We start from the raw sequence: 26,645 nt of genomic DNA, 5'->3' as shown, positions 1-26,645 counted from the left end.
GAATAAATAAATATTTAAAAAATTACAAATCAAATTCAATGCTCCATCTGTTTTACTCATTGTAATGTAACCAATTACATAAATTAGCTTAACAGACAAATGCTTGTGTTGTTGCAATGTAATGCAAGACAGCACTATATCAAAACAAATACCAACTAGACATGAATGAAAAATATAAGGTATATACTAACATTAGCAATAAAATTCTCTCTCACAAACGACACCAAAATTCTTTCCTTTGATTATCATATATGAAATTGTTCTCAAACTTCTTAATGAGGTGTGAATAAACATCGGCAAAGAAATGTTTCACCAAATGGCACTGACTGCCAGGCACTGATTATCAGGCAAGAGATCAGCAAAAGAACTCGGTGAATGTCTAGAAAGATACTGATATTGGACAGGTGGGGTGTTGAATCTTTATAATTCCAGGCACTTTGTGGATTTTGCATAATGACATATTCTCAAAATGACAGGAATAACAGGAAGTTTGAGAAGATTTTATAAACATGACTGGCATACAATAATATATGGACAACAGAGAGAAAGTTCAACCCTGGCTCCTTGTTTCATGTGAGACTGCCCTTCCCTACACTAGACAATGGGAGACATAATGTTCCCTGAATAAACTCAAAGTTTGAATGATATGTAACATTTGCGAACTTTTCAACTCTTGTCTTATCATGGAAGTTCTGAGTAAATCCATTGTTTTCATACATATGGCTGTTGACACTTGGTCTGTTCCAAGGTGTCCAGGAGAAGATTGTCCTTGGGATTTATGCAGTGTACATGAATGAAATCATGCCACTTGAGGATAGAAACCATGATGTCCAAAATATGTTTTCAGAAACATGTTGATCAAAAGTTTTCAGACCTTAGATGTAGAGCTTGAGGCCAGAATTTTCCCTATGTGTCCAGGGAGCATGACATAGGATGAATGGAAAGGAACTGTTGAATATAATTAAGTGGTAATTATATTCAGACAGCAGTATCCTTAAAACAGACACATAGGTATAAATGTGTTTGTGATATACTTCTCCATAAGAAATGGATTTCACAACTGCTCCATCTTAGATTCTAGCACACATGAAGAAAATGTGTGTTTTAACTACTTCATTTTTATTTCTGAAGTTTTCTCTCATCTTGTGCTGTTTGACAGAACCCATTTGCTTTTGGAGGATAAAAGATAGTGAATATAATGATGGAGAGTTGCAAAGTGAGTGTGGTTTCTTCCTTTGGACAATGGAGAAACCTATGGAAGATGATTTTTATAATGTAAGGTTTGATTTTAGGTAAGTTATTAACTTTATTTCCTGTGTCAATGTCAATTATTAGAAATATTTATCTGTGTACACAAACTGTGGATTCTGTCCTGTTCCTCCCAATGTAACTTTAGAAACCACTGAAAATTAACTATTACATCAATCACTATTTTAATACTTTCAAATGTGTCACAGTTTAGTTTAGTCTTTATACATTGGTCTCCAGTTCACAATGCTGGACAATGAGATAATCTGGATTCTGTGAGGTGTTATCATTTGTGACTGCAGTTTATGAGCGAAGTAGTGTTGAAATCACTCAGCTTAGGCTAATCAATGTGCCTGGGACTTCTTTCTTTCATAAACCAAAGTTTCCTGTGCTTTTCTGCCTCTGCCTCTCATTCCATCTCTTATTTAATTTTCATGTCTTTGGGATTAAAAGAATACATTTTTCAATTGGTAGCCACAGTGCACTCTATACTTTGATAGTTATGGTTGCTTCACATTCTTCTCCTTCTCTGTTAGGTGAGTAGGAATTTTATTTCTGATGTATTCTGCATTTTCCCACATCTCATTGGAAAAGTAGTGGAAATTCTCATTGGTGACAATTTTTTAGAGCCATAATAAGTTCTAAAATTATAAATATATGAACTGTGTCATACACTTTTCGGGATTAGAAGAAAAAGTTAGTGCCCAACACTCAATTGAAAAATGCAAATTTCAACATTAGAGCATGCTTGGTGTTTTTACTCCTGATGAGAGGTAATAGCTAATAATAACAGATGATGCCAATCGTGCCAGGCAGATGAACACATTTCATATATAGAGAAGATCCCTTAGCTCGGATATCATTGAAAGGATCTCAAAGTATTAGGAAGATTGAGGTGTTAAAAAAATCTGATAACATTTTTACAAAATTGACATAGTAACAACACACTAAAAGGTAACATTATTAACTTAAAATTATTATTCTGTTTGATGGTATTAACAATTGAAAATATTAAAAGCATGTTCTACAAACATCATGGAAATATTATTCCTAATTTTCTTACTGTGAATGAAATTAGCATTTTCTTAATGTTTAGCTTCAAGAATTTTTGCTATTTGGAAATATGTAAAATATTCTTACTGATAAAATAATTTCCCTCCTAGAAACACTGATAATCTTTTTAAAATAAACTCATTGTTACACAATGTAAACAGTTATATAATGTGTTTTGATAACTCTCATCAGGTGGTATCATAATATCAGGTGGTATATAAGGGCTTTTGAATATATTTCTTTTTTCAATTTTTTATTAGATATTTTCTTCATTTACATTTCAAATGCTATCCTGAAAATCCCCTATAGCCACCCCCTGCCCTGCTCCCCTACCCACCCTCTCCCACTTCTTGGCCCTGGCGTTCCCCTGTACTGGGGCATATAAAGTTTGCAAGACCAAGGGACGTCTCTTCCCAATGATGGCCAACTAGGCCATCTTCTGCTACATATGCAGCTAGAGACACAAGCTTTGGGGGTATTGGTTAGTTCATATTGTTGTTCCACCTATAGGGTTACAGACACCTTCAGCTCCTTGGGTACTTTCTCTAGCTTCTCCACTGGGGGCCCTGTTTTCCATCTTATAGATGACTGTGAGCATCCACTTCTGTATTTACCAGACACTGGCATAGCCTCACCAGAGACATCTATATCAGGGTCCTTTCAGCAAAATCTTGCTGGCATATGCAATAGTGTCTGCGTTTGGTGGCTGATTATGGAATGGATTCCTGGGTGGGGCAGTCTCTGGATGGTCCATCCTTTCGTCTCAGCTCCACACTTTGTCTCTGTAACTCCTTCCATTGGTATTTTGTTCCCTAGTCTAAGGAGGAATGAAGTATCCACATTTTGGTGGATATGTCTTCTTGATTTTCTTATGTTTTGCAAATTGTATCTTGGATATTCTAAGATTTTGGGCTAATATCCACTTATCAGTGAGTGCATATTTAATGACTTCTTTTGTGATTGGGTTACCTCACTCAGGATGATATCCTCCAGATGCATCCTTTTGCCTAAGAATTTCATGAATTCATTGTTTTTAATTACTGAGTAGTACTCCATTGTGTAAATGTACCACATTTTCTGTATCCATTCCTCTGTTGAGGGACATCTGGGTTCTTTCCAGCTTCTGGATATTATAAATAAAGCCGCTATGAACATAGTGGAGCATGTGTCCTTATTACAAGTTGGAACATCTTCTGGGTATATGCCCAGAAGAGGAATTGCTGGATCTTCCCGTAGTACTATTTCCAATTTTCCGAGGGACAGCCAGACTGATTTCCAGAGTGGTTGTACAAGCTTGCAATCCCACCAACAATGGAGGAGTGTCCTTCTTTCTCCACAACCTCACCAGCATCTGCTGTCACCTTAATTTTTGATCTTAGCCATTCACACTGGTGTAAGGTGGAATCTCAGGGTTGTTTTGATTTGCATTTCCCTGATGATTAAGGATGTTGAACACTTTTTTTCAGGTGCTTCTCAGCCATTCGGTATTCCTTAGTTGAGAATTCTTTGTTTAGCTCTGTACCCCATTTTTTAATAGGGTTATTTGATTTTCTGGAGTCCATCTTATTGAGTTCTTTTTATATATTGGATATTAGTCCCCTATCTGATTTAGGATTGGTAAAGATCCTTTCCCAATCTGTTGGTGGCCTTTTTGTCTTATTGACAGTGTCTTTTGCCTTACAGAAGCTTTGCAGTTTTATGAGGTCCCATTTGTCAATTCTCGATCTTACAGCACAAGCCATTGCTGTTCTGTTCAGGAATTTCTCCCTGTGCCCACATCTTTGAGGCTATTCTACACTTTTTCCTCTATAAGTTTCAGTGTCTCTGGTTTTATGTAGAGTTCCTTGATCCACATAGACTTGACTTTAGTACAAGGAGATAAGAATGGATCAATTCACATTCTTCTACATGATAACTGCCAGTTGTGCCAGCACTATTTGTTGAAAATGCTGTCTTTTTTTCCACTGGATGATTTTAGCTCCCTTGTCAAAGATCAGGTGGCCATAGGTGTGTGGGTTCATTTCTGGGTCTTCAATTCTATTCCATTGATCTACCTGTCTGTTGTTCTACCAGTACCATGCAGTTTTTATCACAATTGCTCATTAGTACAGCTTTAGGTCAGGCATGGTTATTCCACCAGAGGTTCTTTTATCATTGAGAAGAGTTTTTGCTATCCTAGGTTTTTTGTTATTCCAGAAGAATTTGCAAATTTCCCTTCCTAATTCATTGAAGCATTAAGATGGAGTTTTGATGGGGATTGCATTGAATCTGTAGATTGCTTTTGGCAAGATAGCCATTTTTGCTACATTGATCCTGTCAATCCATGAGCATGGGAGATTTTCCCATATTCTAAGATCTTCTTTGATTTCTTTCTTCAGAGACTCGAAGTTCTTATCATACTGATCTTTCACTTCGTTAGAGTCACACCTAGGTATTTTATATTATTTGTGACTATTGTTTTTTCCCTACTTCCTTTCTCAGCCTGTTTATCCTTTGTGTAGAGAAAAGCCATTGATTTGTTTGAGTTAATTTTATATCTAGCTACTTCACTGAAGCTATTTATCAGATTTAGGAATTCTCTGGTGGAATTTTTTTTTTTTTTTGGTTTACCTTTGCAGTTTTTTTTTTATTACGTATTTTCCTCAATTACATTTCCAATGCTACCCCAAAAGTCCCCCACACCCTCACCCCCCACTCCCCTACCCACCCATTCCCATTTTTTGGCCCTGGCGTTCCCCTGTACTGGGGCATATAAAGTTTGCCTGTCCAATGGGCCTCTCTTTGCAGTGATGGCTGACTAGGCCATCTTTTGATACATATGCAGCTAGAGTCAAGAGCTCCAGGGTACTGGTTAGTTCATAATGTTGTTACACCTACAGGGTTGCAGATCTCTTTAGCTCCTTGGATACTTTCTCTAGCTCCTCCATTGGGGGCCCTGTGCTCCATCAATTAGTTGACTGTGAGCATCCACTTCTGTGTTTGCTAGGCCCCGGCCTAGTCTCACAAGAGACAGCTATATCACGGTCCTTGCAGCAAACGCTTGCTAGTGTATGCAATGGTGTCATCGTTTGGAGGCTAATTATGTGATGGATCCCTGGATATGGCAGTCTCTAGATGGTCCATCCTTTTGTCTCAGCTCCAAACTTTGTCTCTGTAACTCCTTCCATGGGTGATTGTTTCCAATTCTAAGAAGGGGCAAAGTGTCCACACTTTGGTCTTCGTTCTTCTTCAGTTTCATGTGTTTTGCAAATTGTATCTTATATCTCGCGTATACTAAGTTTCTGGGCTAATATCCACTTATTAGTGAGTACATATCATTTGAGTTCTTTTGTGATTGGGTTACCTCACTCAGGATGATGCCCTCCAGGTCCATCCATTTGCCTAGGTATTTCATAAATTCATTCTTTTTAATAGCTGAGTAGTACTCCATTGTGTAAATGTACCACATTTTTTGTATCCATTCCTCTGTTGAGGGGCATCTGGGCTCTTTCCAGCTTCTGGCTATTGTAAATAAGGCTGCTATGAACATAGTGGAGAATTTGTCCTTCTTACCGGTTGGGACATCTTCTGGATATATGCCCAGGAGAGGTATTGCAGGATCCTCCAGTAGTACTATGTTCAATTTTCTGAGGAGCCGCCAGACTGATTTCCAGAGTGGTTATACAAGCTTGCAATCGCACCAGCAATGGAGGAGTGTTCCTCTTTCTCCACATCCTCACCAGCATCTTCTGTCACCTTAATTTTTGATCTTAGCCATTCACACTGGTGTGAGGTGGAATCTCAGGGTTGTTTTGATTTGCATTTCTCTGATGATTAAGGATGCTGAGCATTATTTCAGGTGCTTCTCAGCCATTCGGTATTCCTCAGGTGAGAATTCTTTGTTTAGCTCTGAGCCCCATTTTTTAATGGGGTTATTTGATTTTCTGGAGTTCACCTTCTTGAGTTCTTTATATATATTGGATATTAGTCCTCTATCTGATTTAGGATAGGTAAAGATCCTTTCCCAATCTGTTGGTGGCCTTTTTCTCTTATTGACAGTGTCTTTTGCCTTGCAGAAGCTTTGCAACTTTATCAGGTCCCATTTGTCAATTCTCGATCTTACAGCACAAGCCATTGTTGTTCTATTCAGGAATTTTTCCCCTGTGCCCATATCTTCGAGGCTTTTCCCCACTTTCTCCTCTATAAGTTTCAGTGTCTGGTTTTATGTGAAGTTCCTTGATCCACTTAGATTTGACCTTAGTACAAGGAGATAGGAATAGATCGATTCGCATTCTTCTACATGTTAACAACCAGTTGTGCCAGCACCATTTGTTGAAAATGCAGTCTTTCTTCCACTGGATGGTTTTAGCTCCCTTGTCGAAGATCAAGTGACCATAGGTGTATGGGTTCATTTCTGGGTCTTCAATTCTATTCCATTGGTCTACTTGTCTATCACTATACCAGTACCATGCAGTTTTTATCACAATTGCTCTGTAGTAAAGCTTTAGGTCAGGCATGGTGATTCAACCAGAGGTACTTTTATCCTTGAGAAGAGTTTTTGCTATCCTAGGTTTTTTATGATTCCAGATGAATTTGCAGATTGACCTTCCCAATTCGTTGAAGAATTGAGTTGGAATTTTGATGGGGATTGCATTGAATCTGTAGATTGCTTTTGGCAAGATAGCCATTTTTACAATGTTGATCCTGCCAATCCATGAGCCTGGGAGATCATTCCATCTTCTGAGATCTTCTTTAATTTCTTTCTTCAGAGACTTGAAGTTTTTATCATACAGATCTTTCACTTCCTTAGTTAGAGTCACACCAAGATATTTTATGTTATTTGTGACTATTGAGAAGGATGTTGTTTCCCTAATTTCTTTCTCAGCCTGTTTATTCTTTGTGTACAGAAAGGCCATTGACTTGTTTGAGTTAATTTTATATCCAGCTACTTCACCGAAGCTGTTTATCAGGTTTAGGAGTTCTGTGGTGGAATTTTTAGGGTCACTTATATATACTATCATTTCATCTGCAAAAAGTGATATCTTGACTTCTTCCTTTCCAGTTTGTATCCCCTTGACCTCCTTTTGTTGTCGAATTGCTCTGGCTAGGACTTCAAGTACTATGTTGAATAGGTAGGGAGAAAGTGGGCAGCCTTGTCTAGTCCCTGATTTTAGTGGGATTGCTTCAAGCTTCTCACCATTTACTTTGATGTTGGCTACTGGTTTGCTGTAGATTGCTTTTATCATGTTTAGGTATGGGCCTTGAATTCCTGATCTTTCCAAGACTTTTATAATGAATGGGTGTTGGATCTTGTCGGATGCTTTTTCCACATCTAACGAGATGATCATGTGGTTTTTGTTTTTGAGTTTGTTTATATAATGGATTACATTGATGGATTTCCGTATATTAAACCATCCCTGCATCCCTGGAATAAAACCTACTTGGTCAGGATGGATGATTGCTTTAATGTGTTCTTGGATTCGGTTAGCGAGAATTTTATTGAGTATTTTTGCATTGATATTCATAAGGGAAATTGGTCTGAAGTTCTCTATCTTTGATGAATCTGTCTGTGGTTTAGGTATCAGAGTAACTCTGGCTTCATAGAATGAGTTGGGTAGAGTTCCCTCTACTTCTATTTTGTGGAATAGTTTGTGCAGAACTGGAATTAGATCTTCTTTGAAGGTCTGGTAGAACTGTGCACTAACCCATCAGTTCCTGGGCTTTTTTTGGTTGGGAGACTATTAATGGCTACTTCTATTTCTTTAGGGGATATGGGACTGTTCTTAGATCGTTAACTTGATCCTGATTTAACTTTGGTACCTGGTATCTGTCTAGAAATTTGTCCATTTCGTCCAGGTTTTCCAGTTTTGTTGAGTATAGCCTTTTGTAGAAGGATCTGATGGTGTTTTGGATTTCTTCAGGATCTGTTGTTATGTCTCCTTTTTCATTTCTGATTTTGTTAATTAGGATGTTGTCCCTGTGCCCTCTAGTGAGTCTAGCTAAGGGTTTATCTATCTTGTTGATTTTCTCAAAGAACCAACTCCTCATTTGTTTAATTCTTTTAATAGTTCCTCTTGTTTCCACTTGGTTGATTTCATCCCTGAGTTTGATTATTTCCTGACATCTACCCCTCTTGGGTGAATTTGCTTCCTTTTTTCTAGAGCTTTTAGATGTGTTGTCAAGCTGGTAGTGTGTGCTCTCTCCAGTTTCTTCTTGGAGGCACTCAACGCTATGAGTTTTCCTCTTAGAAATGCTTTCATTGTGTCCCATAGGTTTGGGTATGTTGTGGCTTCATTTTCATTAAACTCTAAAAAGTCTTTAATTTCTTTCTTTATTCCTTCCTTGACCAAGGTATCATTGAGAAGAGTGTTGTTCAGTTTCCACGTGAATGTTGGCTTTCCCTTATTTATGTTGTTATTGAAGATCAGCCTTAGTCCATGGTGGTCTGATAGGATGCATGGGACAATTTCAATATTTTTGTATCTGTTGAGGCCTGTTTTGTGACCAATTATATGGTCAATTTTGTAGAAGGGCCCGCGAGTTGCTGAGAAGAAGGTATATCCTTTTGTTTTAGGATAAAATGTTCTGTAGATATCTGTCAGATCCATTTGTTTCATAACTTCTGTTAGTTTCACTGTGTCCCTGTTTAGTTTCTGTTTCCACGATCTGTCCATTGATAAAAGTGGTGTGTTGAAGTCTCCCACTATTATTGTGTGAGGTGCAATGTGTGCTTTGAGCTTTACTAAAGTGTCTTTAATGAATGTGGCTGCCCTTGCATTTGGAGCATAGATATTCAGAATTGAGAGTTCCTCTTGGAGGATTTTACCTTTGATGAGTATGAAGTGTCCCTCCTTGTCTTTTTTTGATAACTTTGGGTTGGAAGTCGATTTTATCCGATATTAGAATGGCTACTCCAGCTTGTTTCTTCAGACCATTTGCTTGGAAAATTGTTTTCCAGCCTTTCACTCTGAGGTAGTGTCTGTCTTTTTCCCTGAGATGGGTTTCCTGTAAGCAGCAGAATGTTGGGTCCTGTTTGTGTAGCCAGTCTGTTAGTCTATGTCTTTTTATTGGGGAATTGAGTCCATTGATATTAAGAGATATTAAGGAAAAGTAATTGTTGCTTCCTTTTATTTTTGTTGTCAGAGTTGGCATTCTGTTTTTGTGGCTGTCTTCTTTTTGGTTTGTTGAGGGATTACTTTCTTGCTTTTTCTAGGGTGTGATTTCTGTCCTTGTATTGGTTTTTTCCTGTTATTATCCTTTGAAGGGCTGGATTCGTGGAAAGATAATGTGTGCATTTGGTTTTGTCATGGAATACTTTGGTTTCTCCATCTATGGTAATTGAGAGTTTGGCCGGGTATAGTAGCCTGGGCTGGCATTTGTGTTGTCTTAGTGTCTGTATAACATCTGTCCAGGCTCTTCTGGCTTTCATAGACTCTGGTGAAAAGTCTGATGTAATTCTGATAGGCCTTTCTTTATATGTTACTTGACCTTTCTTTCTTACTGCTTTTAATATTCTCTCTTTATTTAGTGCATTTTTTGTTCTGATTATTATGTGTCGGGAGGAATTTCTTTTCTGGTCCAGTCTATTTGGAGTTCTGTAGGCTTCTTGTATGTTCATGGGCATGTCATTCTTTAGGTTTGGGAATTTTTCTTCTAAAATTTTGTTGAAGATATTTGTCGGCCCTTTAAGTTGAAAATCTTCATTCTCATCTACTCCTATTATCCGTAGGTTTGGTCTTCTCATTGTGTCCTGGATTTCCTGGATGTTTTGAGTTAGGATCTTTTTGCGTTTTGTATTATCTTTGATTGTTGTGCAGATGTTCTCTATGGTGTTGCGCGCGCTCAACAGGCCAGGAAGAACGACGCTGCTACAGGATCCTTCTGCACACGTTTATTCAGTCCTGTTTCTTCTTGTTTATATCTCCCTTGTTCATATCTCCCCTGTTTATATCTCCCCTGTTTATATCTCCCTTGTTTTTATATCTCCCTTGTTTATATCTCCCTTGTTTTTATATCTCCCCCCTAATAGTAATCCTCTCTCGAATAATAATCCTCCCTCTAACCCGGGCCTCTCACTCTTATATACTCTCAGTTCCCATCCACGCACAGCAGGCCACACCACTTCACCAGGCACGCAGCTTCAGCTAATCAGGGCATCAGGGGCAAATCTCCACCAAATTGGATTCACCTGTATCCTGGTACACCTGCGCAGCACTCAAGATGTTTGTGTCTTATATGAGGAAGTCAGGTGCAAGTCATATGACTTAGCTGCAGTCCCTGGCGCCTTTGGGACTGCCGCCACACCCGCTCCCCACAATTCCCCCTTTTTTCTTTTTTGGCAGAGAGAATGTCTGTAGATAGCCCCCCGCAGCCATGCCCCTTACCCGTCCTTGGGTGACAAACAGCATTGGTTTGATCCCTGTCTTAGGTTGGTGACATGCCCAGGGAGTCTTATCACTGACTACCTCTCTATCATGCCAAGCCACTCCTGGGGAGATTGTGTTTTGCTTGTGGCAGGTGCATCAAAGGCCAGGATGTTAATTAACTTATGGCCAGATCTTAATTGCTGCAAGCAAGCCTCATGGGTGAAGGTAGAGGTCTGATCCCCAGTGTGCAAGCATAGGGGCCCTACACAAAACCATCCCTTAGGCTCATCACCCAGAGAGGTCTTGGCCAGCTCCCGTGTCGTTTTTCCTGGGGGAAGGGAACTAGGACACTGAACCTTCATGCAATCAGACGTGCCTTCCACAGGATGCCAACAGCAAGCTATCCTCTGTGCAGTGCTTAGCCTCGCACCCCACGGCATAACGCAGCATAATTTCTTTTAGAGTGGCAAACCGAATCTGAGGAGATTGTCCCGCCTCCACTGCAGCAAAAGCCTATGCTACCATGGCGAAAGTGCGGACCCGCACACTCTGCACCTAACACATGTGCCAAACACAAAACACACACACACTATAACAAGCATACATCCCAGGGCTCTCATCCCCGCTCATCTTCCCTGAAGCAAGGGATAGATAGCCAGCGGGGCTATTTCTTTAAGGGGAATTCAGGGATCAAAAAGCGTGGAAAAATTTGAATGTCATGTTGAGCTGGTATCGGCTTCTGGAACACCGAAAGGATCTCCCATCTCGGCTCCATCGTTTGTGCTTGTGGGATCATCCACCACATCCACAGGGGCAACTGGATCAGGAGCCTCATTCTTGTAGCGTCTCACCAATCTCTCCGGCACCCAAAGAGGTTCTGTCTGGTCCTGTGGAAACACAAACAGACCTTCTCGCCCAAGTCAACACCTGATCTACTCGATCCCCAGGGGGGATGGACACAATACCTCGTGGTGATGAGACCATAAACTCAATCACCTGTGTGTCCATCTCGGAAGTCAATATGAAAGTCAAGTTTTCACTGCTGAGGAGGCATAGGGAGGAGGCACAGAAGCTAATTCGCCTTCCTCCTCCGCCTCGGCTCTTTTGTTTCGTCCTTTCTGTTCACCTGATTTTACTGTGTCTTCTTTTTCCTTTTTCTTTTTAAGCCCTTCTCCTTTTCCGACATACTTTCTTGTTGCTCTGTAAGGATTTTCTGACCTGTCTTGACTACCTTTACACACAGTTTCAAACAGTAACAGAGTCCATATATCAGAACAAACAAGACCAAAACTATCAGACCTACCCACAAAGGGTCAATAGGAGAAAAAAGCATAACTACACAGCGAGGATCTCTTGATCACTACACTGAGGTTATCATAGTTCCTTAACTTGTCCCCAAACCATGAACCTTATCTTGTCCCAAAGCCAGGAACCTTAACTTGTCCCAAAGCCTGCTTCCTGGCAACTTTATATTTGCCTCTATTTTATCCGAGGTCCTTCCCAAACTCCTGGGTTACTTTATGCCTACTTCCTGGCAACTTTATGCTCACCTCTACTTTATCCGAGGTCCTTCCCAAACTCCTGGGGTCGCAAGTTTCACTCACCGTGAACTTACGCTGCCAGCAACCACTGACTGCTGAAAGTTCTGAACTCGGTGGGGGAGTCGGTTCCCCGTACGGGCCACCAATTGTCGCGCCCGCTCTCGACCAGCAAGAACCACCACCAGTCCTTCTAACAGCAGTTTATTCAGTCTTCATCTCTCTTCTTTCTCTTCATCAGTACCTTTCCCCAGCTGAAGAGTTCTGAATCCACGCCGGATCCTTCTCAACAGTCTGTTTTACGGGAACCTTTATTAACCCCTTCTTCCCCGTTATGCAGTTCTGAATCCTCCCTGTAGCAGGGGGTCTTCACTCATGCCTGAAGATGTTTCTTGTCCCGGGTTTCGGCACCAACTGTTGCGCGCGCCCCCAACTCGCCAGCAAGAACGACGCGACCACCAGTCCTTCTAACACGTTTATTCAGTCCTGTTTCTTCTTGTTTATATCTCCCTTGTTCATATCTCCCCTGTTTATATCTCCCCTGTTTATATCTCCCTTGTTTTTATATCTCCCTTGTTTATATCTCCCTTGTTTTTATATCTCCCCCCTAATAGTAATCCTCTCTCGAATAATAATCCTCCCTCTAACCCGGGCCTCTCACTCTTATATACTCTCAGTTCCCATCCACGCACAGCAGGCCACACCACTTCACCAGGCACGCAGCTTCAGCTAATCAGGGCATCAGGGGCAAATCTCCACCAAATTGGATTCACCTGTATCCTGGTACACCTGCGCAGCACTCAAGATGTTTGTGTCTTATATGAGGAAGTCAGGTGCAAGTCATATGACTTAGCTGCAGTCCCTGGCGCCTTTGGGACTGCCGCCACACCCGCTCCCCACACTATGGAATCTTCTGCACCTGAGATTCTCTCTTCCATCTCTTGTATTCTGTTGCTGATGCTCGCGTCTATGGTTCCAGATTTCTTTCCTAGGGTTTCTATCTCCAGCGTTGCCTCACTTTGGGTTTTCTTTATTGTTTCTACTTCCCTTTTTAGGTCTAGTATGGTTTTGTTCATTTCCATCACCTGTTTGGATGTGTTTTCCTGTTTTTCTATAAGGACTTCTACCTGTTTGGTTGTGTTTTCCTGTTTTTCATTAAGGACTTGTAACTCTTTAGCTGTGTTCTCCTGTATTTCTTTAAGTGAGTTATTAAAGTCCTTCTTGATGTCCTCTATCATCATCATGAGATATGCTTTTAAATCCGGGTCTAGCTTTTCGGTTGTGTTGGGGTGCCCAGGACTAGGTGGGGTGTGAGTGCTGCGTTCTGATGATGGTGAGTGGTCTTGATTTCTGTTAGTAGGATTCTTACATTTGCCTTTTGCCATCTGGTATTCTCTGGAACTAGTTGTTATAGTTGTCTCTGGTTAGAGCTTGTTCCTCAGGTGATTATGTTAGCCCCTATCAGCAGACCTGGAAGACTAGCTCTATCCTTAGTTTCAGTGGTCAGAGTACTCTCTGCAGTCAAGCTCTCCTCTTGCAGGGAAGGTGCCCAGATATCTGGTGTTTGAACCTGCCTCCTGGCAGAAGTTGTGTTCCACTCACCAGAGGTCTTAGGATCCCGTGGTGGATCCTGTGTGGGTCCTTGCGGGTGTACGGAGACTCCCCAGGCCAGGGACCCCGGTGCTGCAGTGGGCTGGAAGGGACTTGAGCCCTGGATCAGGCAGGGTTATCTGCTTCCTTAATGCAGTCTCAGGTCCCTCGAGATTTCTGGTGGAATTTTTAGGACCACTTATATATACTACCATATCATCTCTAAATAGTGATATTTTGACTTCTTTCTTTCCAATTTGTATCCCCTCGACCTCCTTTTGTTGTCTAATTGCTCTGGCTAGGACTTCAAGTGCTATATTGAATAGGTAGGGAGAAAGTGGGCAGCCTTGTCTAGTCCCTGATTTTAATGGGATTGCTTCCAGCTTCTCTTCATTTACTTTGACATTGGCTACTGGTTTGCTGTAATTGCTTTTATTATGTTTAGGTATGGGACTTGAATTCCTGATCTTTTCAAGACTTTTATCATGAAGGGGTGTTGGAGTTTGTCAAATGCTTTCTCCACATCTAAAGAGATGATCATGTGGTTTTTGTCTTTGAGTTTGTTTATATGGTGGATTATGTTGATGGATTTCCATATATTAAACCATCCCTGCATCCCTGGGATGAAGGCTACTTGATCATGACGGATGATTGTTTTGATGTATTCTTGGATTCGGTTAGCGAAAATTTTATTGAGTATTTCTGCATCGATATTCATAAGGGAAATTGGTCTGAAGTTCTCTGTCTTTGTTGGGTCTTCATGTGGTTTAGGTATCAGAGTAATTGTGGCTTCATAGAATGAATTGGGTAGAGTACCTTCTGTTTCAATTTTGTAGAATAGTTTGAGGAGTATTGGTATAAAGTCTTCTTTGAAAGTCTGATAGAACTCTGCACTAAACCCATCTGGTCCTGGGCTTTTTTTGGTTGGGAGACTATTAATGACTGCTTCTATTTCTTTAGGGGATATGGGGCTGATTAGATCATTAATCTGATCCTGATTTAACTTTGGTACCTGGTATCTATCTAGAAAATTGTCCATTTCATCCAGGTTTTCCAATTTTGTTGAGTATAGCCTTTTGTAGTAGGATCTGATGATGTTTTGCATTTCCTCAGGTTCTGTTGTTATGTCTCCTTTTTCATTTCTGATTTTGTTAATTAGGATACTGTCCCTGTGCCCTCTAGTGAGTCTGGCTAAGGGTTTATCTATCTTGTTGATTTTTCTCAAAAGAACCAGCTCCTGGTTTGGTTGGTTCTTTGAATAGTTCTTTTTATTTCCACTTGGTTGATTTCATCCCTGAGTTTGATTATTTCCTGCCATCTACTCCTCTTGGGTGAACTTGCTTCCTTTTGTTCTAGAGCTTTTAGGGGTGCTTTCAAGCTGCTAGTGTATGCTCTCTCTAGTTTCTTTTTGGAGGCACTCAGAGCTATGAGTTTTCCTCTTAGGAATGCTTTCATTGTGTCCCATAATTTTGGGTATGTTGTGGCTTCATTTTCATTAAACTGTAAAAAGTCTTTAAATTCTTTATTTCTTCCTTGACCAAGGTATCATTGAGTAGAGTGTTCTTTAGCTTCCACAAGAGTGTTGGCTTTCTATTATTTATGTTGTTATTGAAGACCAACTTTAGTCTCTGGTGATCTGATAGGATGCATGGGATAATTTCAATATTTTTGTATCTGTTGAAGCCTGTTTTGTGACCAATTATATGGTTGATTTTGGAGAAGGTGTCATGAGGTGCTGAGAAGAAAGTATATCCTTTTGTTTTAGGATAAAATGTTCTGTAGATATCAGTTAAATCCATTTCTTTTATAACTTCTGTTAGTTTCAATGTATCTCTGTTTAGTTTCTGTTTCCAGGATCTGTCCATTGATGAGAGTAGGGTGTTGAAGTCTCCCACTACTATTGTGTGAGGTGTAATATGTGCTTTGAGTTTTACTATACTTTCTTTAATGAATATGGATGCTCTTGCATTGGGAGCATAGATATTCAGAATTGAGAGTTCATCTTGGAAAAAATTTCCTTTGATGAGTATGAAGTGTCCCTCCTTGTCTTTTTTGATAACTTTGGGTTGGAATTTGATTTTATTTGATATTAGAGTGGCGACTCCAGCTTGTTTCTTCAGACCATTTGCTTGGAAAATTTTTTTCTAGTCTTTTTCCCTGAGGTGGGTTTCCTGTAAGCAGCAAAATGTTGGGTCCTGTTTGTGTACCCAGTTTGTTAGTCTATTTCTTTTTATTGGGGAATTGAATCTATTGATATTAAGAGATATTAAGGAAAAGTAATTGTTGCTTCCTCTTATTTTTGTTGTTAAAGTTGGGATTTTGTTCTTGCGGCTGCCTTCTTTTAGGTTTGTTAAAGGATTACTTTCTTGCTTTTTCTAGGGCGTAGTTTCCATCCTTGTGTTGATGGTTTCCCATTATTATCCTCTGAAGGGCTGGATTTGTGGAAAGGTATTGTGTGAATTTGGTTTTGTCATGAAATACTTTGGTTTCTCCATCTATGGTAATTGATAATTTTGCTGGGTATAGTAGCCTGGGCTGGCATTTGTGTTTTCTTAGGGTCTGTATGAAATCTGTCCAGGCTCTTCTGGCTTTCATATTTTCTGGTGAGAAGTCTGATGTAATTCTAATAGGCCTGCCTTATTATGTTACTTGACCCTTTTCCCTTACTGCCTTTAATAGTCTATCTTTATTTAGTGCATTTGTTGTTCTGATTATTATGTGTTGGGAGGAATTTCTTTTCTGGTCCAGTCTATTTGAAATTCTGTAGGCTTCTTGTATGTTCATGGGCATGTCTTGCTTTAGGTTAGGGAAGTTTTCTTCTATAATTTTGTTGAAGATATTACTGGCCCTTTAAGTTGATAATTCATTCTCATCTACTCCTATTATCCGTAGGTTTGGTCTTCTCATTGTGTCCTGGATTTCCTGGATATGTTTTGAGTTAGCATCTTTTTGGATTTTGCATTTTCTTTGATTGTTGTGTCCTGTTTTCTATGGACTCTTCTGCACCTGAGATTCTCTCTTCCATCTCTCCTATTCTGTTGCTGATGCTTGCATCTATGGTTCCTGGTTTCTTTCCTAGGATTTCTATTTCCAGAGTTGTCTCCCTTTGGGTTTTTTTTTAATTGTTTATACTTCCATTTTTTGATCTTGGATGGTTTTGTTCAATTCCATTACCTGTTTGGTTGTGTTTTTCTGTAATTCTTTAAGGGATTTTTGTGTTTCCTCAAAAAGGACTTCTCCCTGTTTTCCTGTAATTCTTTAAGGATTTCTACCTGTTTAGCAGTGTTGTCCTGTATTTCTTTAAGTGAGTTACTAATGCCCTTCTTAAAATCCTCTACCACCATCATGAGATATGATTTTAGATCTGAATCTTGCTTTTTGGGTGTGTTGGGTAATCTAGGACTCGCTGTGATGGGCATACTGGGTTCTGATGATGCCCAGTGGTCCTGGTTTCTGTTAGTAAGATTCTTTTGTTTGCCTTTCACCATCTGGTAATCTCTGGTGTTAGATGTTCTAGATGTCTCTGGTTGGAACTTGTTCCTCCTGTGATTCTTTAGCCTCTGTCAGCACTCCTGGAAGACCAACTCTTTCCTCTGTCCCAGTGGTCAGAATACTCTCTGCAGGCAAGCTCTCCTCTTGCAGTTAGGTGCACAGAAGTCTGGAGCTCAGATCCACTTCCTGATTCCTGGGGTCAGAGACCTCCCTGAAGGCCGACTCTCCTCTGTCAGGGAAGGTGTCCAGGGGTCTGGGTCTCAGCTCTGTCTTCTGGCTGAAGATGAAGGCCCGAAGGGACCCTGTCCAAGAAGCTCTGTTGCTTCTGCCACCCACATGCTCTCCTGCATAGACTGTTCTTAGTGATCCCAAGATTCTGGGTGTGCTAGGGCCTGCCTTTGTCCTTTGTCCCTTTTCCTGCTAGCACAAGACCCTCTGGGGTTTTTGGAACTGGTGTTACATTCCACTCACCAATGATCTCAAGGACCTGGGTGTGCTAGGGTGCCTGCAGCATGCAAAGTCCTCTGGGGACCTTAGGGCCCTCTAAGATGGCCCAGGGGTGGCCTTGAATATATTTCTTAATGATTCACTTTTTAAAACTTTTTGCTGTTTTACTATGCTTAATTCCCAAAGAATATATTCTATGGTTTGAAACAATTTAGTACTCAACAGACATAAGATCCTCAGTAATGGATATTATTAAATACACATTAATGATATTTTAAGGTACAAAAGGATATGCATATAAAAGTTGAACAAAATATAGATGTATTATTTGATTCTCAAAATATTCAATATTATTAAGATATTTGATGCATAAATTGCATTTAAGTAATAAAAAAATTAAGGAGAATCTGTTATGTATTTCACATGTAGGTTAAGTCATGCTTTTTCATTTATCTGTGGAATTACAATTCCAAGGTTATTTTATAGGAGTCTTACTCAATAGGACTGTAATCTAGTTCAAAGATGGCATTCAGAGATAAAACAAACTTTATTGATTTTCACAAATACAAAATTTATCATATAATAGTGCCCAATGCCTATGAATTCTTAAATTGTATTCAGCTCTAAAGATCTCTAATATAAGAGGCTATTTTCAAGATATTTAGACAGAAATTTAGCATGCATGTCTCATACTATGAACTTTCCCGCAATGAAATTTTATATTTCAAACACCTCTTGTAATCATCACTATGACTTGTTTTAGAATACCAGCAAGTGAATACGAGTTTGTTCTGGTAATGTTTTTTGCTACTGATGAGATCAACAAGAATCCTGATCTTTTACCAAACACATCTTTGGTATTCTCTGTCATTGGTGGTAAATGTCAAGATTCTTTGGGACTTCTGGGCGAAGAATATATACTAATAAATGACAGTCTGAATTATGTTAATTATGTCTGTAAAGCAGATGATACATGTGTCATAGACCTTACAGGACCATCATGGAAAACATCCTTAAAACTGGCAATTGATTCTTGGACACCAAAGGTAAGATTGTGTGACACTGAATGAGTTAACAACATTAAATTCCATTTACAGGTGCCTACAAGAAAAGTTGGACAGCATGCATTTATGAGTGTGCTGACACACACCCACACACCCACACACACCCACCCACCCAAACACACACACACACTATATATATACACACATATATACACATGTATGTATGTATATATATGTATACTTATATATATGTATACATATATATACACATATATTACAGAATTAAATAATCATATCATAGATCTACTGGGCAAACAGACAATACTGTGTTCTAGGAAATTCAGTCTTGTCGGGAATAGTCTAGAATCTAATAGGATTAATATGTGATATTAATAGTATAATCTTACTATCCTTAACAGGAGTTCTGAAAGGTGAGTGGCATTAATTGTATATATAATTCCAAACATTTTAATAATCATATTCCTCATGTGGATGTTTCATCCTCTCTTCTACATCCTTTAGGTTTTCTTTGGACCATTTAATCCTAACCTAAGTGACCATGACCGGTTTCCCTATGTCCATCAGGTAGCCACCAAGGACACACATTTGTCCCATGGCATGGTCTCCTTGATGCTTCATTTTAGATGGACTTGGATAGGACTGGTCATTTCAGATGATGACCAGGGTATTCAGCTTCATTCAGATTTAAGAGAAGAAAGCCAAAGGCACGGTATTTGTTTAGCTTTTGTGAATGTGATCCCAGAAACCATGAAGATATACATGACAAGGGGTAATATGTATGATAAACAAATTATGACATCTTCAGCAAAGGTTGTTATCATTTATGGTGAAATGAACTCTACACTAGAAATTAGCTTTAGAAGATGGGTATATTTAGGTGCTCGGAGGATCTGGATCACAACCTCACAATGGGATGTTATCACAAATAAAAAAGATTTCAGCCTTGATCTCTTCCATGGTACTGTCACTTTTGCACACCACAAAGGTTGGATTGCTAAATTTAAGAATTTTATGCAAACAATGAACACTTCCAAATACCCAATAAACATTTCTCAGTCAGTACTGAGGTGGAATTATTTTAATTGTTCAGTCTCTAAGAACAGCATTAAAATGGATCATTTCACATGCAAAAACCCATTGGAATGGACAGCACTGCACAACTATGACATGGCCCTGAGTGATGAAGGTTACAATTTGTATAATGCTGTTTATGCTGTGGCCCACGCCTACCATGAACACATTCTTCATCAAGTAGAGTCTCAAAAAATGGCAGAAGACAAAGGAAAATACACAGAATGTCAGCAGGTAAAGTCTCTTACATTTCATTATGCTTAGATATATCAATGTGATCTTTTAAATGGACCCAAAGAAACAACTGTACATTTGTTAGAGATTATTCTCTTAATGGAACTATTTGCATGCTGCACAACTCTATAATGAATCTTTATGTGGATGAAAATCATGCCAAAGATAACATTTAATAGGAGACAATACATTTTTTATGAATATCAGTGAGTTTTTTGAAAAGATGTCTCAACATTTCACCAAAAGTGTTCAAAATTTAAAATAGTAGCCAAGAGTTTTATCATAAAATTCTTAAGAGATGAATAGACTAGAATATTTTACTAAAGAATAATTTCTCAAATTAATATATGTGCTGTTTAATATTCTTTTAAATTAACAATTTACAAAAATAAATGGTTAAGGCCACACATTTTATTGAGTTTATACCTATTTTATGTGTATACTTTATGTACATGAAAGACCCAGAAATATTTTTTATTTTCACAATTTCCAGATATTCAGACTTCCCCTTCATTCCAACATACATGGATTCATTTATCAAAAAGTATTTTTGACAAACTTGTTCACACACACACACACACACACACACACAAACACAAACACACCATGTTACTTGGTATCTGGTAATCATTTTTTCTAACATTTTTTTTCATCAAACATTAATTTGAAGTATATAAATTTAAATTATCAATGAGGTATATTGTATTTTACTACACGGGATTATTTCAATACAGCTGTCTTTTCTGAAAGCCATTAAGAAATTAGGGGAAATTCTCAATTTTGCATTCCCTTTATTGATGTATGCATGCATCTCTTTTAGTTGGCTCCCTTGCTGAAAACTAGAGTATTTACTAATCCTGTTGGAGAACTGGTGAACATGAATCAAAGGGAATATCAGTGTGCAGAGTATGACATTTTCATCATTTGGAATTTTCCACAAGGCCTTGGATTAAAAGTGAAAATAGGAAACTATTTTCCTTGTTTCCCACGGAGTCAACAACTACATATATCCGAAGATTTAGAATGGGTCACAGGAGGAACATTAGTAGGTATACCACAATTTTCGTTTTTTTTTCAGGATATCTAAATTTTAAAATATGAGGCACTGAAGTAATAGCTTTGTGGTTAAGACCATTTGCTACTCTTGCAAAAGACCATCCACAAATGTTACAATCACCAAAATTTGATAACTCTCAACTTCATGTAAATCTGGTCATAAATGCATCAAAGCCCTCTGGATTCAATGTTCAATAGCACCTACATGCCTAGTCACCAACAACACAGGAATATATTTATTAAATTTATAGTATAATGTATATGTACATATAATTAATTGAAAATGAAACTACATATAAACCATGGAATTTTCTGATTTTGTGTGAATTATTTATAGCTTGATTAAAATTAGCATTAACATAAATCTTCCTCCAGATTCTAGGTTTTCACTTTTTTAATTTATAAATTTTGTATTTTGTATTTACTTACATTTCAAATATTATTATTTATTATTATTATTCCACTTCTTGGCTTCCCCTCTTCTGTGGAGGATTGCCTTATCTGGCATCAGTGGGAGGGGAGTTCCATGGCCCTCTGAAGGCTTGATGTCCCAGCATTGAGGAATGCTAGTGGTGGTGAGGCAGGAGTGGGTGGGAAAGGGGGGCTCCATCATAGAATCAGGGGAAATAGGGGAAGGGATGGAGGTTCAAGGTTTTCTTTTACACTTAGGAAAACTTCATTATTTTAAGAGAGTATTATATAAAACATATTTTGGTCATATTCATCAAACAACTCTTCCTTGACTTACCCTACCATCTTTTTCCTTACACCTCAGAACACTTTTGTTTTTTTTAAGTTACAAATCATGAGAGAAACACTGACGCCACATAAATATTCCTTTTGGATTAATCAGTTCAGTAAGGAAAAATATTAAATTGCTACAGCCTGAATGTTACATATATAATATTACATGATGTAGTAAATATTGTGTGACATTCGGTGCATTTCAGGGTAATACAAGTAATGATGTGGCTGAAATTTATAAGTTATACTGGTTATCAGAGGAATATGTATAGCCATATCTGTTAATGTTCCATATATCAATCTATGGTTCATTATTCATAAGATGTATACATGAACTACATAAACACATTCACACACATATTGTAAAATATTGTAAAATATTTATGCATTGCCTCAGGTACCCTCCTCCATGTGCAGTGTGACATGTACTCCTGGATTCAGGAAAATTCATCAGAAAGAAACAGCAGACTGCTGCTTTGATTGTGTTCAGTGCCCAGAAAATGAGGTTTCCAATGAAACAGGTACATGCTTGCATACAAAAGAAAAAATGCTGAATTTGAGTACTTTCTCTTTCCAAACTAGAAATATGATATGGTCTAGATGCAACTGAGGGCCTAAAGTCTCCATGTGTCAGAGCTTAATTAGTTAAATAATGTCAACTTCTTTTGGACCCAGCAAATTACTTGCAATATCTTCCTCAAACAAGGCATTTCTCTCACATCATGATGGTTACTGATTACAAATGGGACCTAATGAAACTCCAAAGTTTCTGCAAGGCAAAAGACACTGTCTATAAGACAAAAAGACCACCAACAGACTGGGAAAGGATCTTTACCTATCCTAAATCAGATAGGGGACTAATATCCAACATATATAAAGAACTCAAGAAGGTGGACCTCAGAAAATCAAATAACCCCCTTAAAAAATGGGGCTCAGAACTGAACAAAGAATTCTCACCTGAGGAATACCGAATGGCAGAGAAGCACCTGAAAAAATGTTCAACATCCTTAATCATCAGGGAAATGCAAATCAAAACAACCCTGAGATTCCACCTCACACCAGTGAGAATGGCTAAGATCAAAAATTCAGGTGACAGCAGATGCTGGCGAGGATGTGGAGAAAGAGGAACACTCCTCCATTGTTGGTGGGATTGCAGGCTTGTACAACCACTCTGGAAATCAGTCTGGCGGTTCCTCAGAAAATTGGACATAGTACTACCGGAGGATCCAGCAATACCTCTCCTGGGCATATATCCAGAAGAAGCCCCAACTGGTAAGAAGGACACATGCTCCACTATGTTCATAGCAGCCTTATTTATAATAGCCAGAAACTGGAAAGAACCCAGATGCCCCTCAACAGAGGAATGGATACAGAAAATGTGGTACATCTACACAATGGAGTACTACTCAGCTATTAAAAAGAATGAATTTATGAAATTCCTAGCCAAATGGATGGACCTGGAGAGCATCATCCTGAGTGAGGTAACACAATCACAAAGGAACTCACACAATATGTACTCACTGATAAGTGGATACTAGCCCAAAACCTAGGATACCCACGATATAAGATACAATTTCCTAAACACATGAAACTCAAGAAAAATGAAGACTGAAGTGTGGACACTAGGCCCCTCCTTAGAAGTGGGAACAAAACACCCATGGAAGGAGTTACAGAAACAAAGTATGGAGCTGAGATGAAAGGATGGACCATGTAGAGACTGCCATATCCAGGGATCCACCCCATAATCAGCTTCCAAATGCTGACACCATTGCATACACTAGCAAGATTTTACTGAAAGGACCCAGACGTAGCTGTCTCTTGTGAGACTATGCCGGGGCCTAGCAAACACAGAAGTGGATGCTCACAGTCAGCTAATGGATGGATCACAGGGCTCCCAATGGAGGAGCTAGAGAAAGTACCCAAGGAGCTAAAGGGATCTTCAACCCTATAGGTGGAACAACATTATGAACTAACCAGTACCCCTGAGCTCTTGACTCTAGCTGCATATGTATCAAAAGATGGCCTAGTCGGCCATCACTGGAAAGAGAGGCCCATTGGACACACAGACTTTGTGTGCCCCGGTACAGGGGAACGCCAGGGCCAAAGGGGGGGAGTGGGTGGGTAGGGGAGTGGGGGTGGGTGGGTAAGGGGGACTTTTGGTATAGCATTGGAAATGTAAATGAGCTAAATACCTAATAAAAAATGGAAAAAAAAAAAAAAAGAAAATGTTTCAGGGGACATCCATGCTTAACAATTTTTAAAAGTAATATTTTAGGCATAATCTATGCATATGGTTATTTTTCTTTGATTCGTTGTACAACGAAACTTGACTACCTGATCAGTCTATAATCTTCCCGTCCTTTACCCAGCTTAGTCCCTGACAAAGACCAGATGCTCAGAGTAGCAGCTGTTGTTTAATGAAACATAGTTTAAGAGCTTAGATGGCTTAAAGAATTAAGAATTTCGCTGGGCATGGTGTCATAAGCCTTTAATCCCAGCACCTGGGAGGCAGAGGCAGGAAGATTTCTGAGTTCAAGGCCAGACTGGTCTACAAAGTGAGTTCCAGGACAGCCAGAGCCATACAGAAACCCTGTCTGAAAAAACAAAAACAAAAAAACAAAAACAAAAACAAAAAAACAAAAACAAAAACAAATTAGTTCCAGGACAGCCAGGGCTGTACAGAGAAACCCTGTCTCGAATAACAAAAAAAACCAAACAAACAAAAAACAAAAAACAAAACAAAACAAAACAAAACAACAACAACAACAAAAAAAAACTAAAAAAAATTAAGAATTTTCTGTCAAAGAGTTAGACCAACAGTGAAGATTTCCAGATTGCAACAAGAGTTGTGATAGTGCTTATCATCAATCATTGCCTAGCTAAGGAAAGAGGGATGAATGTGAACATCCATTACCTTCATGCCATGTAACTTGGAATCTGTTGCTGTGAAGAAAGAAATTGTACCACAACGAGGACATGCTTATGTCTATGAGGCATACAGCTCCAAGCATGAAAAAATGCCTTTGTGTAAACTGTATTTGCATGAGGATTGTATGTCTTGCGCACACCGGACTCGACCAGCAAGAACAGGATCCTTCTGCACACGTTTATTGGGAGAGCTTGATTGCAGAGGCGAAAAGACACCGAGCCCAGAACTGGTGCTGCTTATATAAGCCTAGGAGAGGCGTGTCTCACACCGGATTGGTTATGCACTACGCCTCATTTGCATGTTCCTCATCTGATTGGCTACTCTCTCTCTCTCTGTACCTCACAGAGCCTCATTATCATACCTCATTTGCATGTCTCACATCTGATTGGTTATACTCTCAAAGCCTCATTATCATGCCCGGGCCAGGCAGTGTCTTTGCAAAAAACTTTACTGCATATGTACACATTAGTTGTTTGTCCAAACTTATGCGTGGTGGCCAGCAGTAGTCAGTGCCACTCTGCAACGGCACATGTGGCTTCCCACAGTATGTTCGGATTCCTATATGTAGATAGAGACAAAGGGGCACAACCGACAAAGCAAACAAAGTACACAATGCATTTCATCAACTGACATCAATAACGATGTCTGCACACTACCCTTGTCTGTGAATAGTGAATTTATGGTTTCAGGAATTAAATAATCCTAGATCATGCAAATTATTATTCATTGTATTTTTTGGTTAGTAAATATTTTTTTTTAATGTTCCATTCCCTATCATGGTGATCTGTTCCCTCACAATGCAGAGGTTAATAGAGAAAAATCTTAAGTTAGTGGTTCCTACAGCAATAAGGAATGGAACAGATGCTCAAAACCAAATTATTTATTGATATATTCTCTGAATAATACAAGTCCCCAGTTATTAACTATGTAATCATGATATCTTATAAGGGTTTATTGACATTTGCCAGCAGATATGGAACAGTGTGTGAGGTGTCCAGATGATAAGTATGCCAACTTAGAGCAATCCCACTGCCTCCAAAGAACTGTGTCATTTCTGGCTTATGAAGATCCATTGGGGATGGTTCTAGGAAGCATGGCACTGTCCTCCTCAGCCATCACAATTCTAGTACTAGTCACTTTTATGAAGTACAAGGATACTCCCATTGTGAAGGCCAATAACTGCATTCTCAGCTACATCCTACTCATCTCTCTAGTCTTTTGCTTTCTCTGCTCATTGCTCTTCATTGAACATCCCAACCAGGTCACCTGCATCCTGCAGCAGACCACATTTGGACTATTTTTCACTGTGGCTGTTTCTACAGTGTTGGCCAAAACAATAACTGTGGTCATGGCTTTCAAGCTCACTACTCCAGGAAAAAGGATGAGAGGGATGATGACAGGGGCACCTAAGTTGGTCATTCCCATTTGTACCCTAATCCAACTTGTTCTCTGTGGAATCTGGTTGTTAACATCTCCTCCCTTTATTGACAGAGATATACAATCTGAACATGGGAAGACTGTCATTTTTTGCAACAAAGGCTCTGTCATTGCCTTCCATGTTGTCCTGGGATACTTGGGTTCCTTGGCTCTGGGGAGCTTCACTGTGGCTTTCCTGGCTAGGAACCTTCCTGACAGATTCAATGAAGCCAAGTTCCTAACTTTCAGCATGCTGGTGTTCTGCAGTGTCTGGATCACCTTCCTTCCTGTCTACCACAGCACCAGGGGGAAGATCATGGTGGTTGTGGAGGTCTTCTCCATCTTGGCTTCTAGTGCAGGGTTGCTAGGGTGTATCTTTGTCCCAAAGTGTTATGTTATTTTAGTTAGACCAGATTCAAATTTTATACAGAAGTACAAAGGTAAATTGCTTTATTGA

General features: G+C 39.3%; 1 protein-coding gene across 1 annotated transcript; it reads left to right on the top strand.

The window, feature by feature from the left end:
• The first annotated feature begins 1,086 nt into the window (after positions 1-1,086).
• Vmn2r87 (vomeronasal 2, receptor 87) lies at positions 1,087-26,645 on the top strand. The gene is made up of 6 exons (NM_001103366.1): positions 1,087-1,292; positions 18,477-18,759; positions 19,240-20,043; positions 20,864-21,088; positions 22,241-22,364; positions 25,741-26,645. Exons 1-6 carry the CDS (start codon positions 1,087-1,089, stop codon positions 26,643-26,645), a joined length of 2,547 nt encoding a protein of 848 aa, NP_001096836.1.

The sequence above is a fragment of the Mus musculus genome, chromosome 10 (genome assembly GCF_000001635.26).
Source record: "Mus musculus strain C57BL/6J chromosome 10, GRCm38.p6 C57BL/6J".
NCBI classification, from domain to species: domain Eukaryota; kingdom Metazoa; phylum Chordata; class Mammalia; order Rodentia; family Muridae; genus Mus; species Mus musculus.
This window is presented reverse-complemented; position numbering and strand designations above follow the sequence as displayed.

Excerpts from the sequence above, each read along its gene's own strand:
- Vmn2r87 (NM_001103366.1), top strand. The coding sequence starts at position 1,087 with ATGAAGAAAATGTGTGTTTTAACTACTTCATTTTTATTTCTGAAGTTT. Across the intron at positions 1,293-18,476 it reads AATGTAAGGTTTGATTTTAG|AATACCAGCAAGTGAATACG; the intron begins GTAAGTTATTAA and ends GACTTGTTTTAG. Across the intron at positions 22,365-25,740 it reads TGAGGTTTCCAATGAAACAG|CAGATATGGAACAGTGTGTG; the intron begins GTACATGCTTGC and ends GACATTTGCCAG.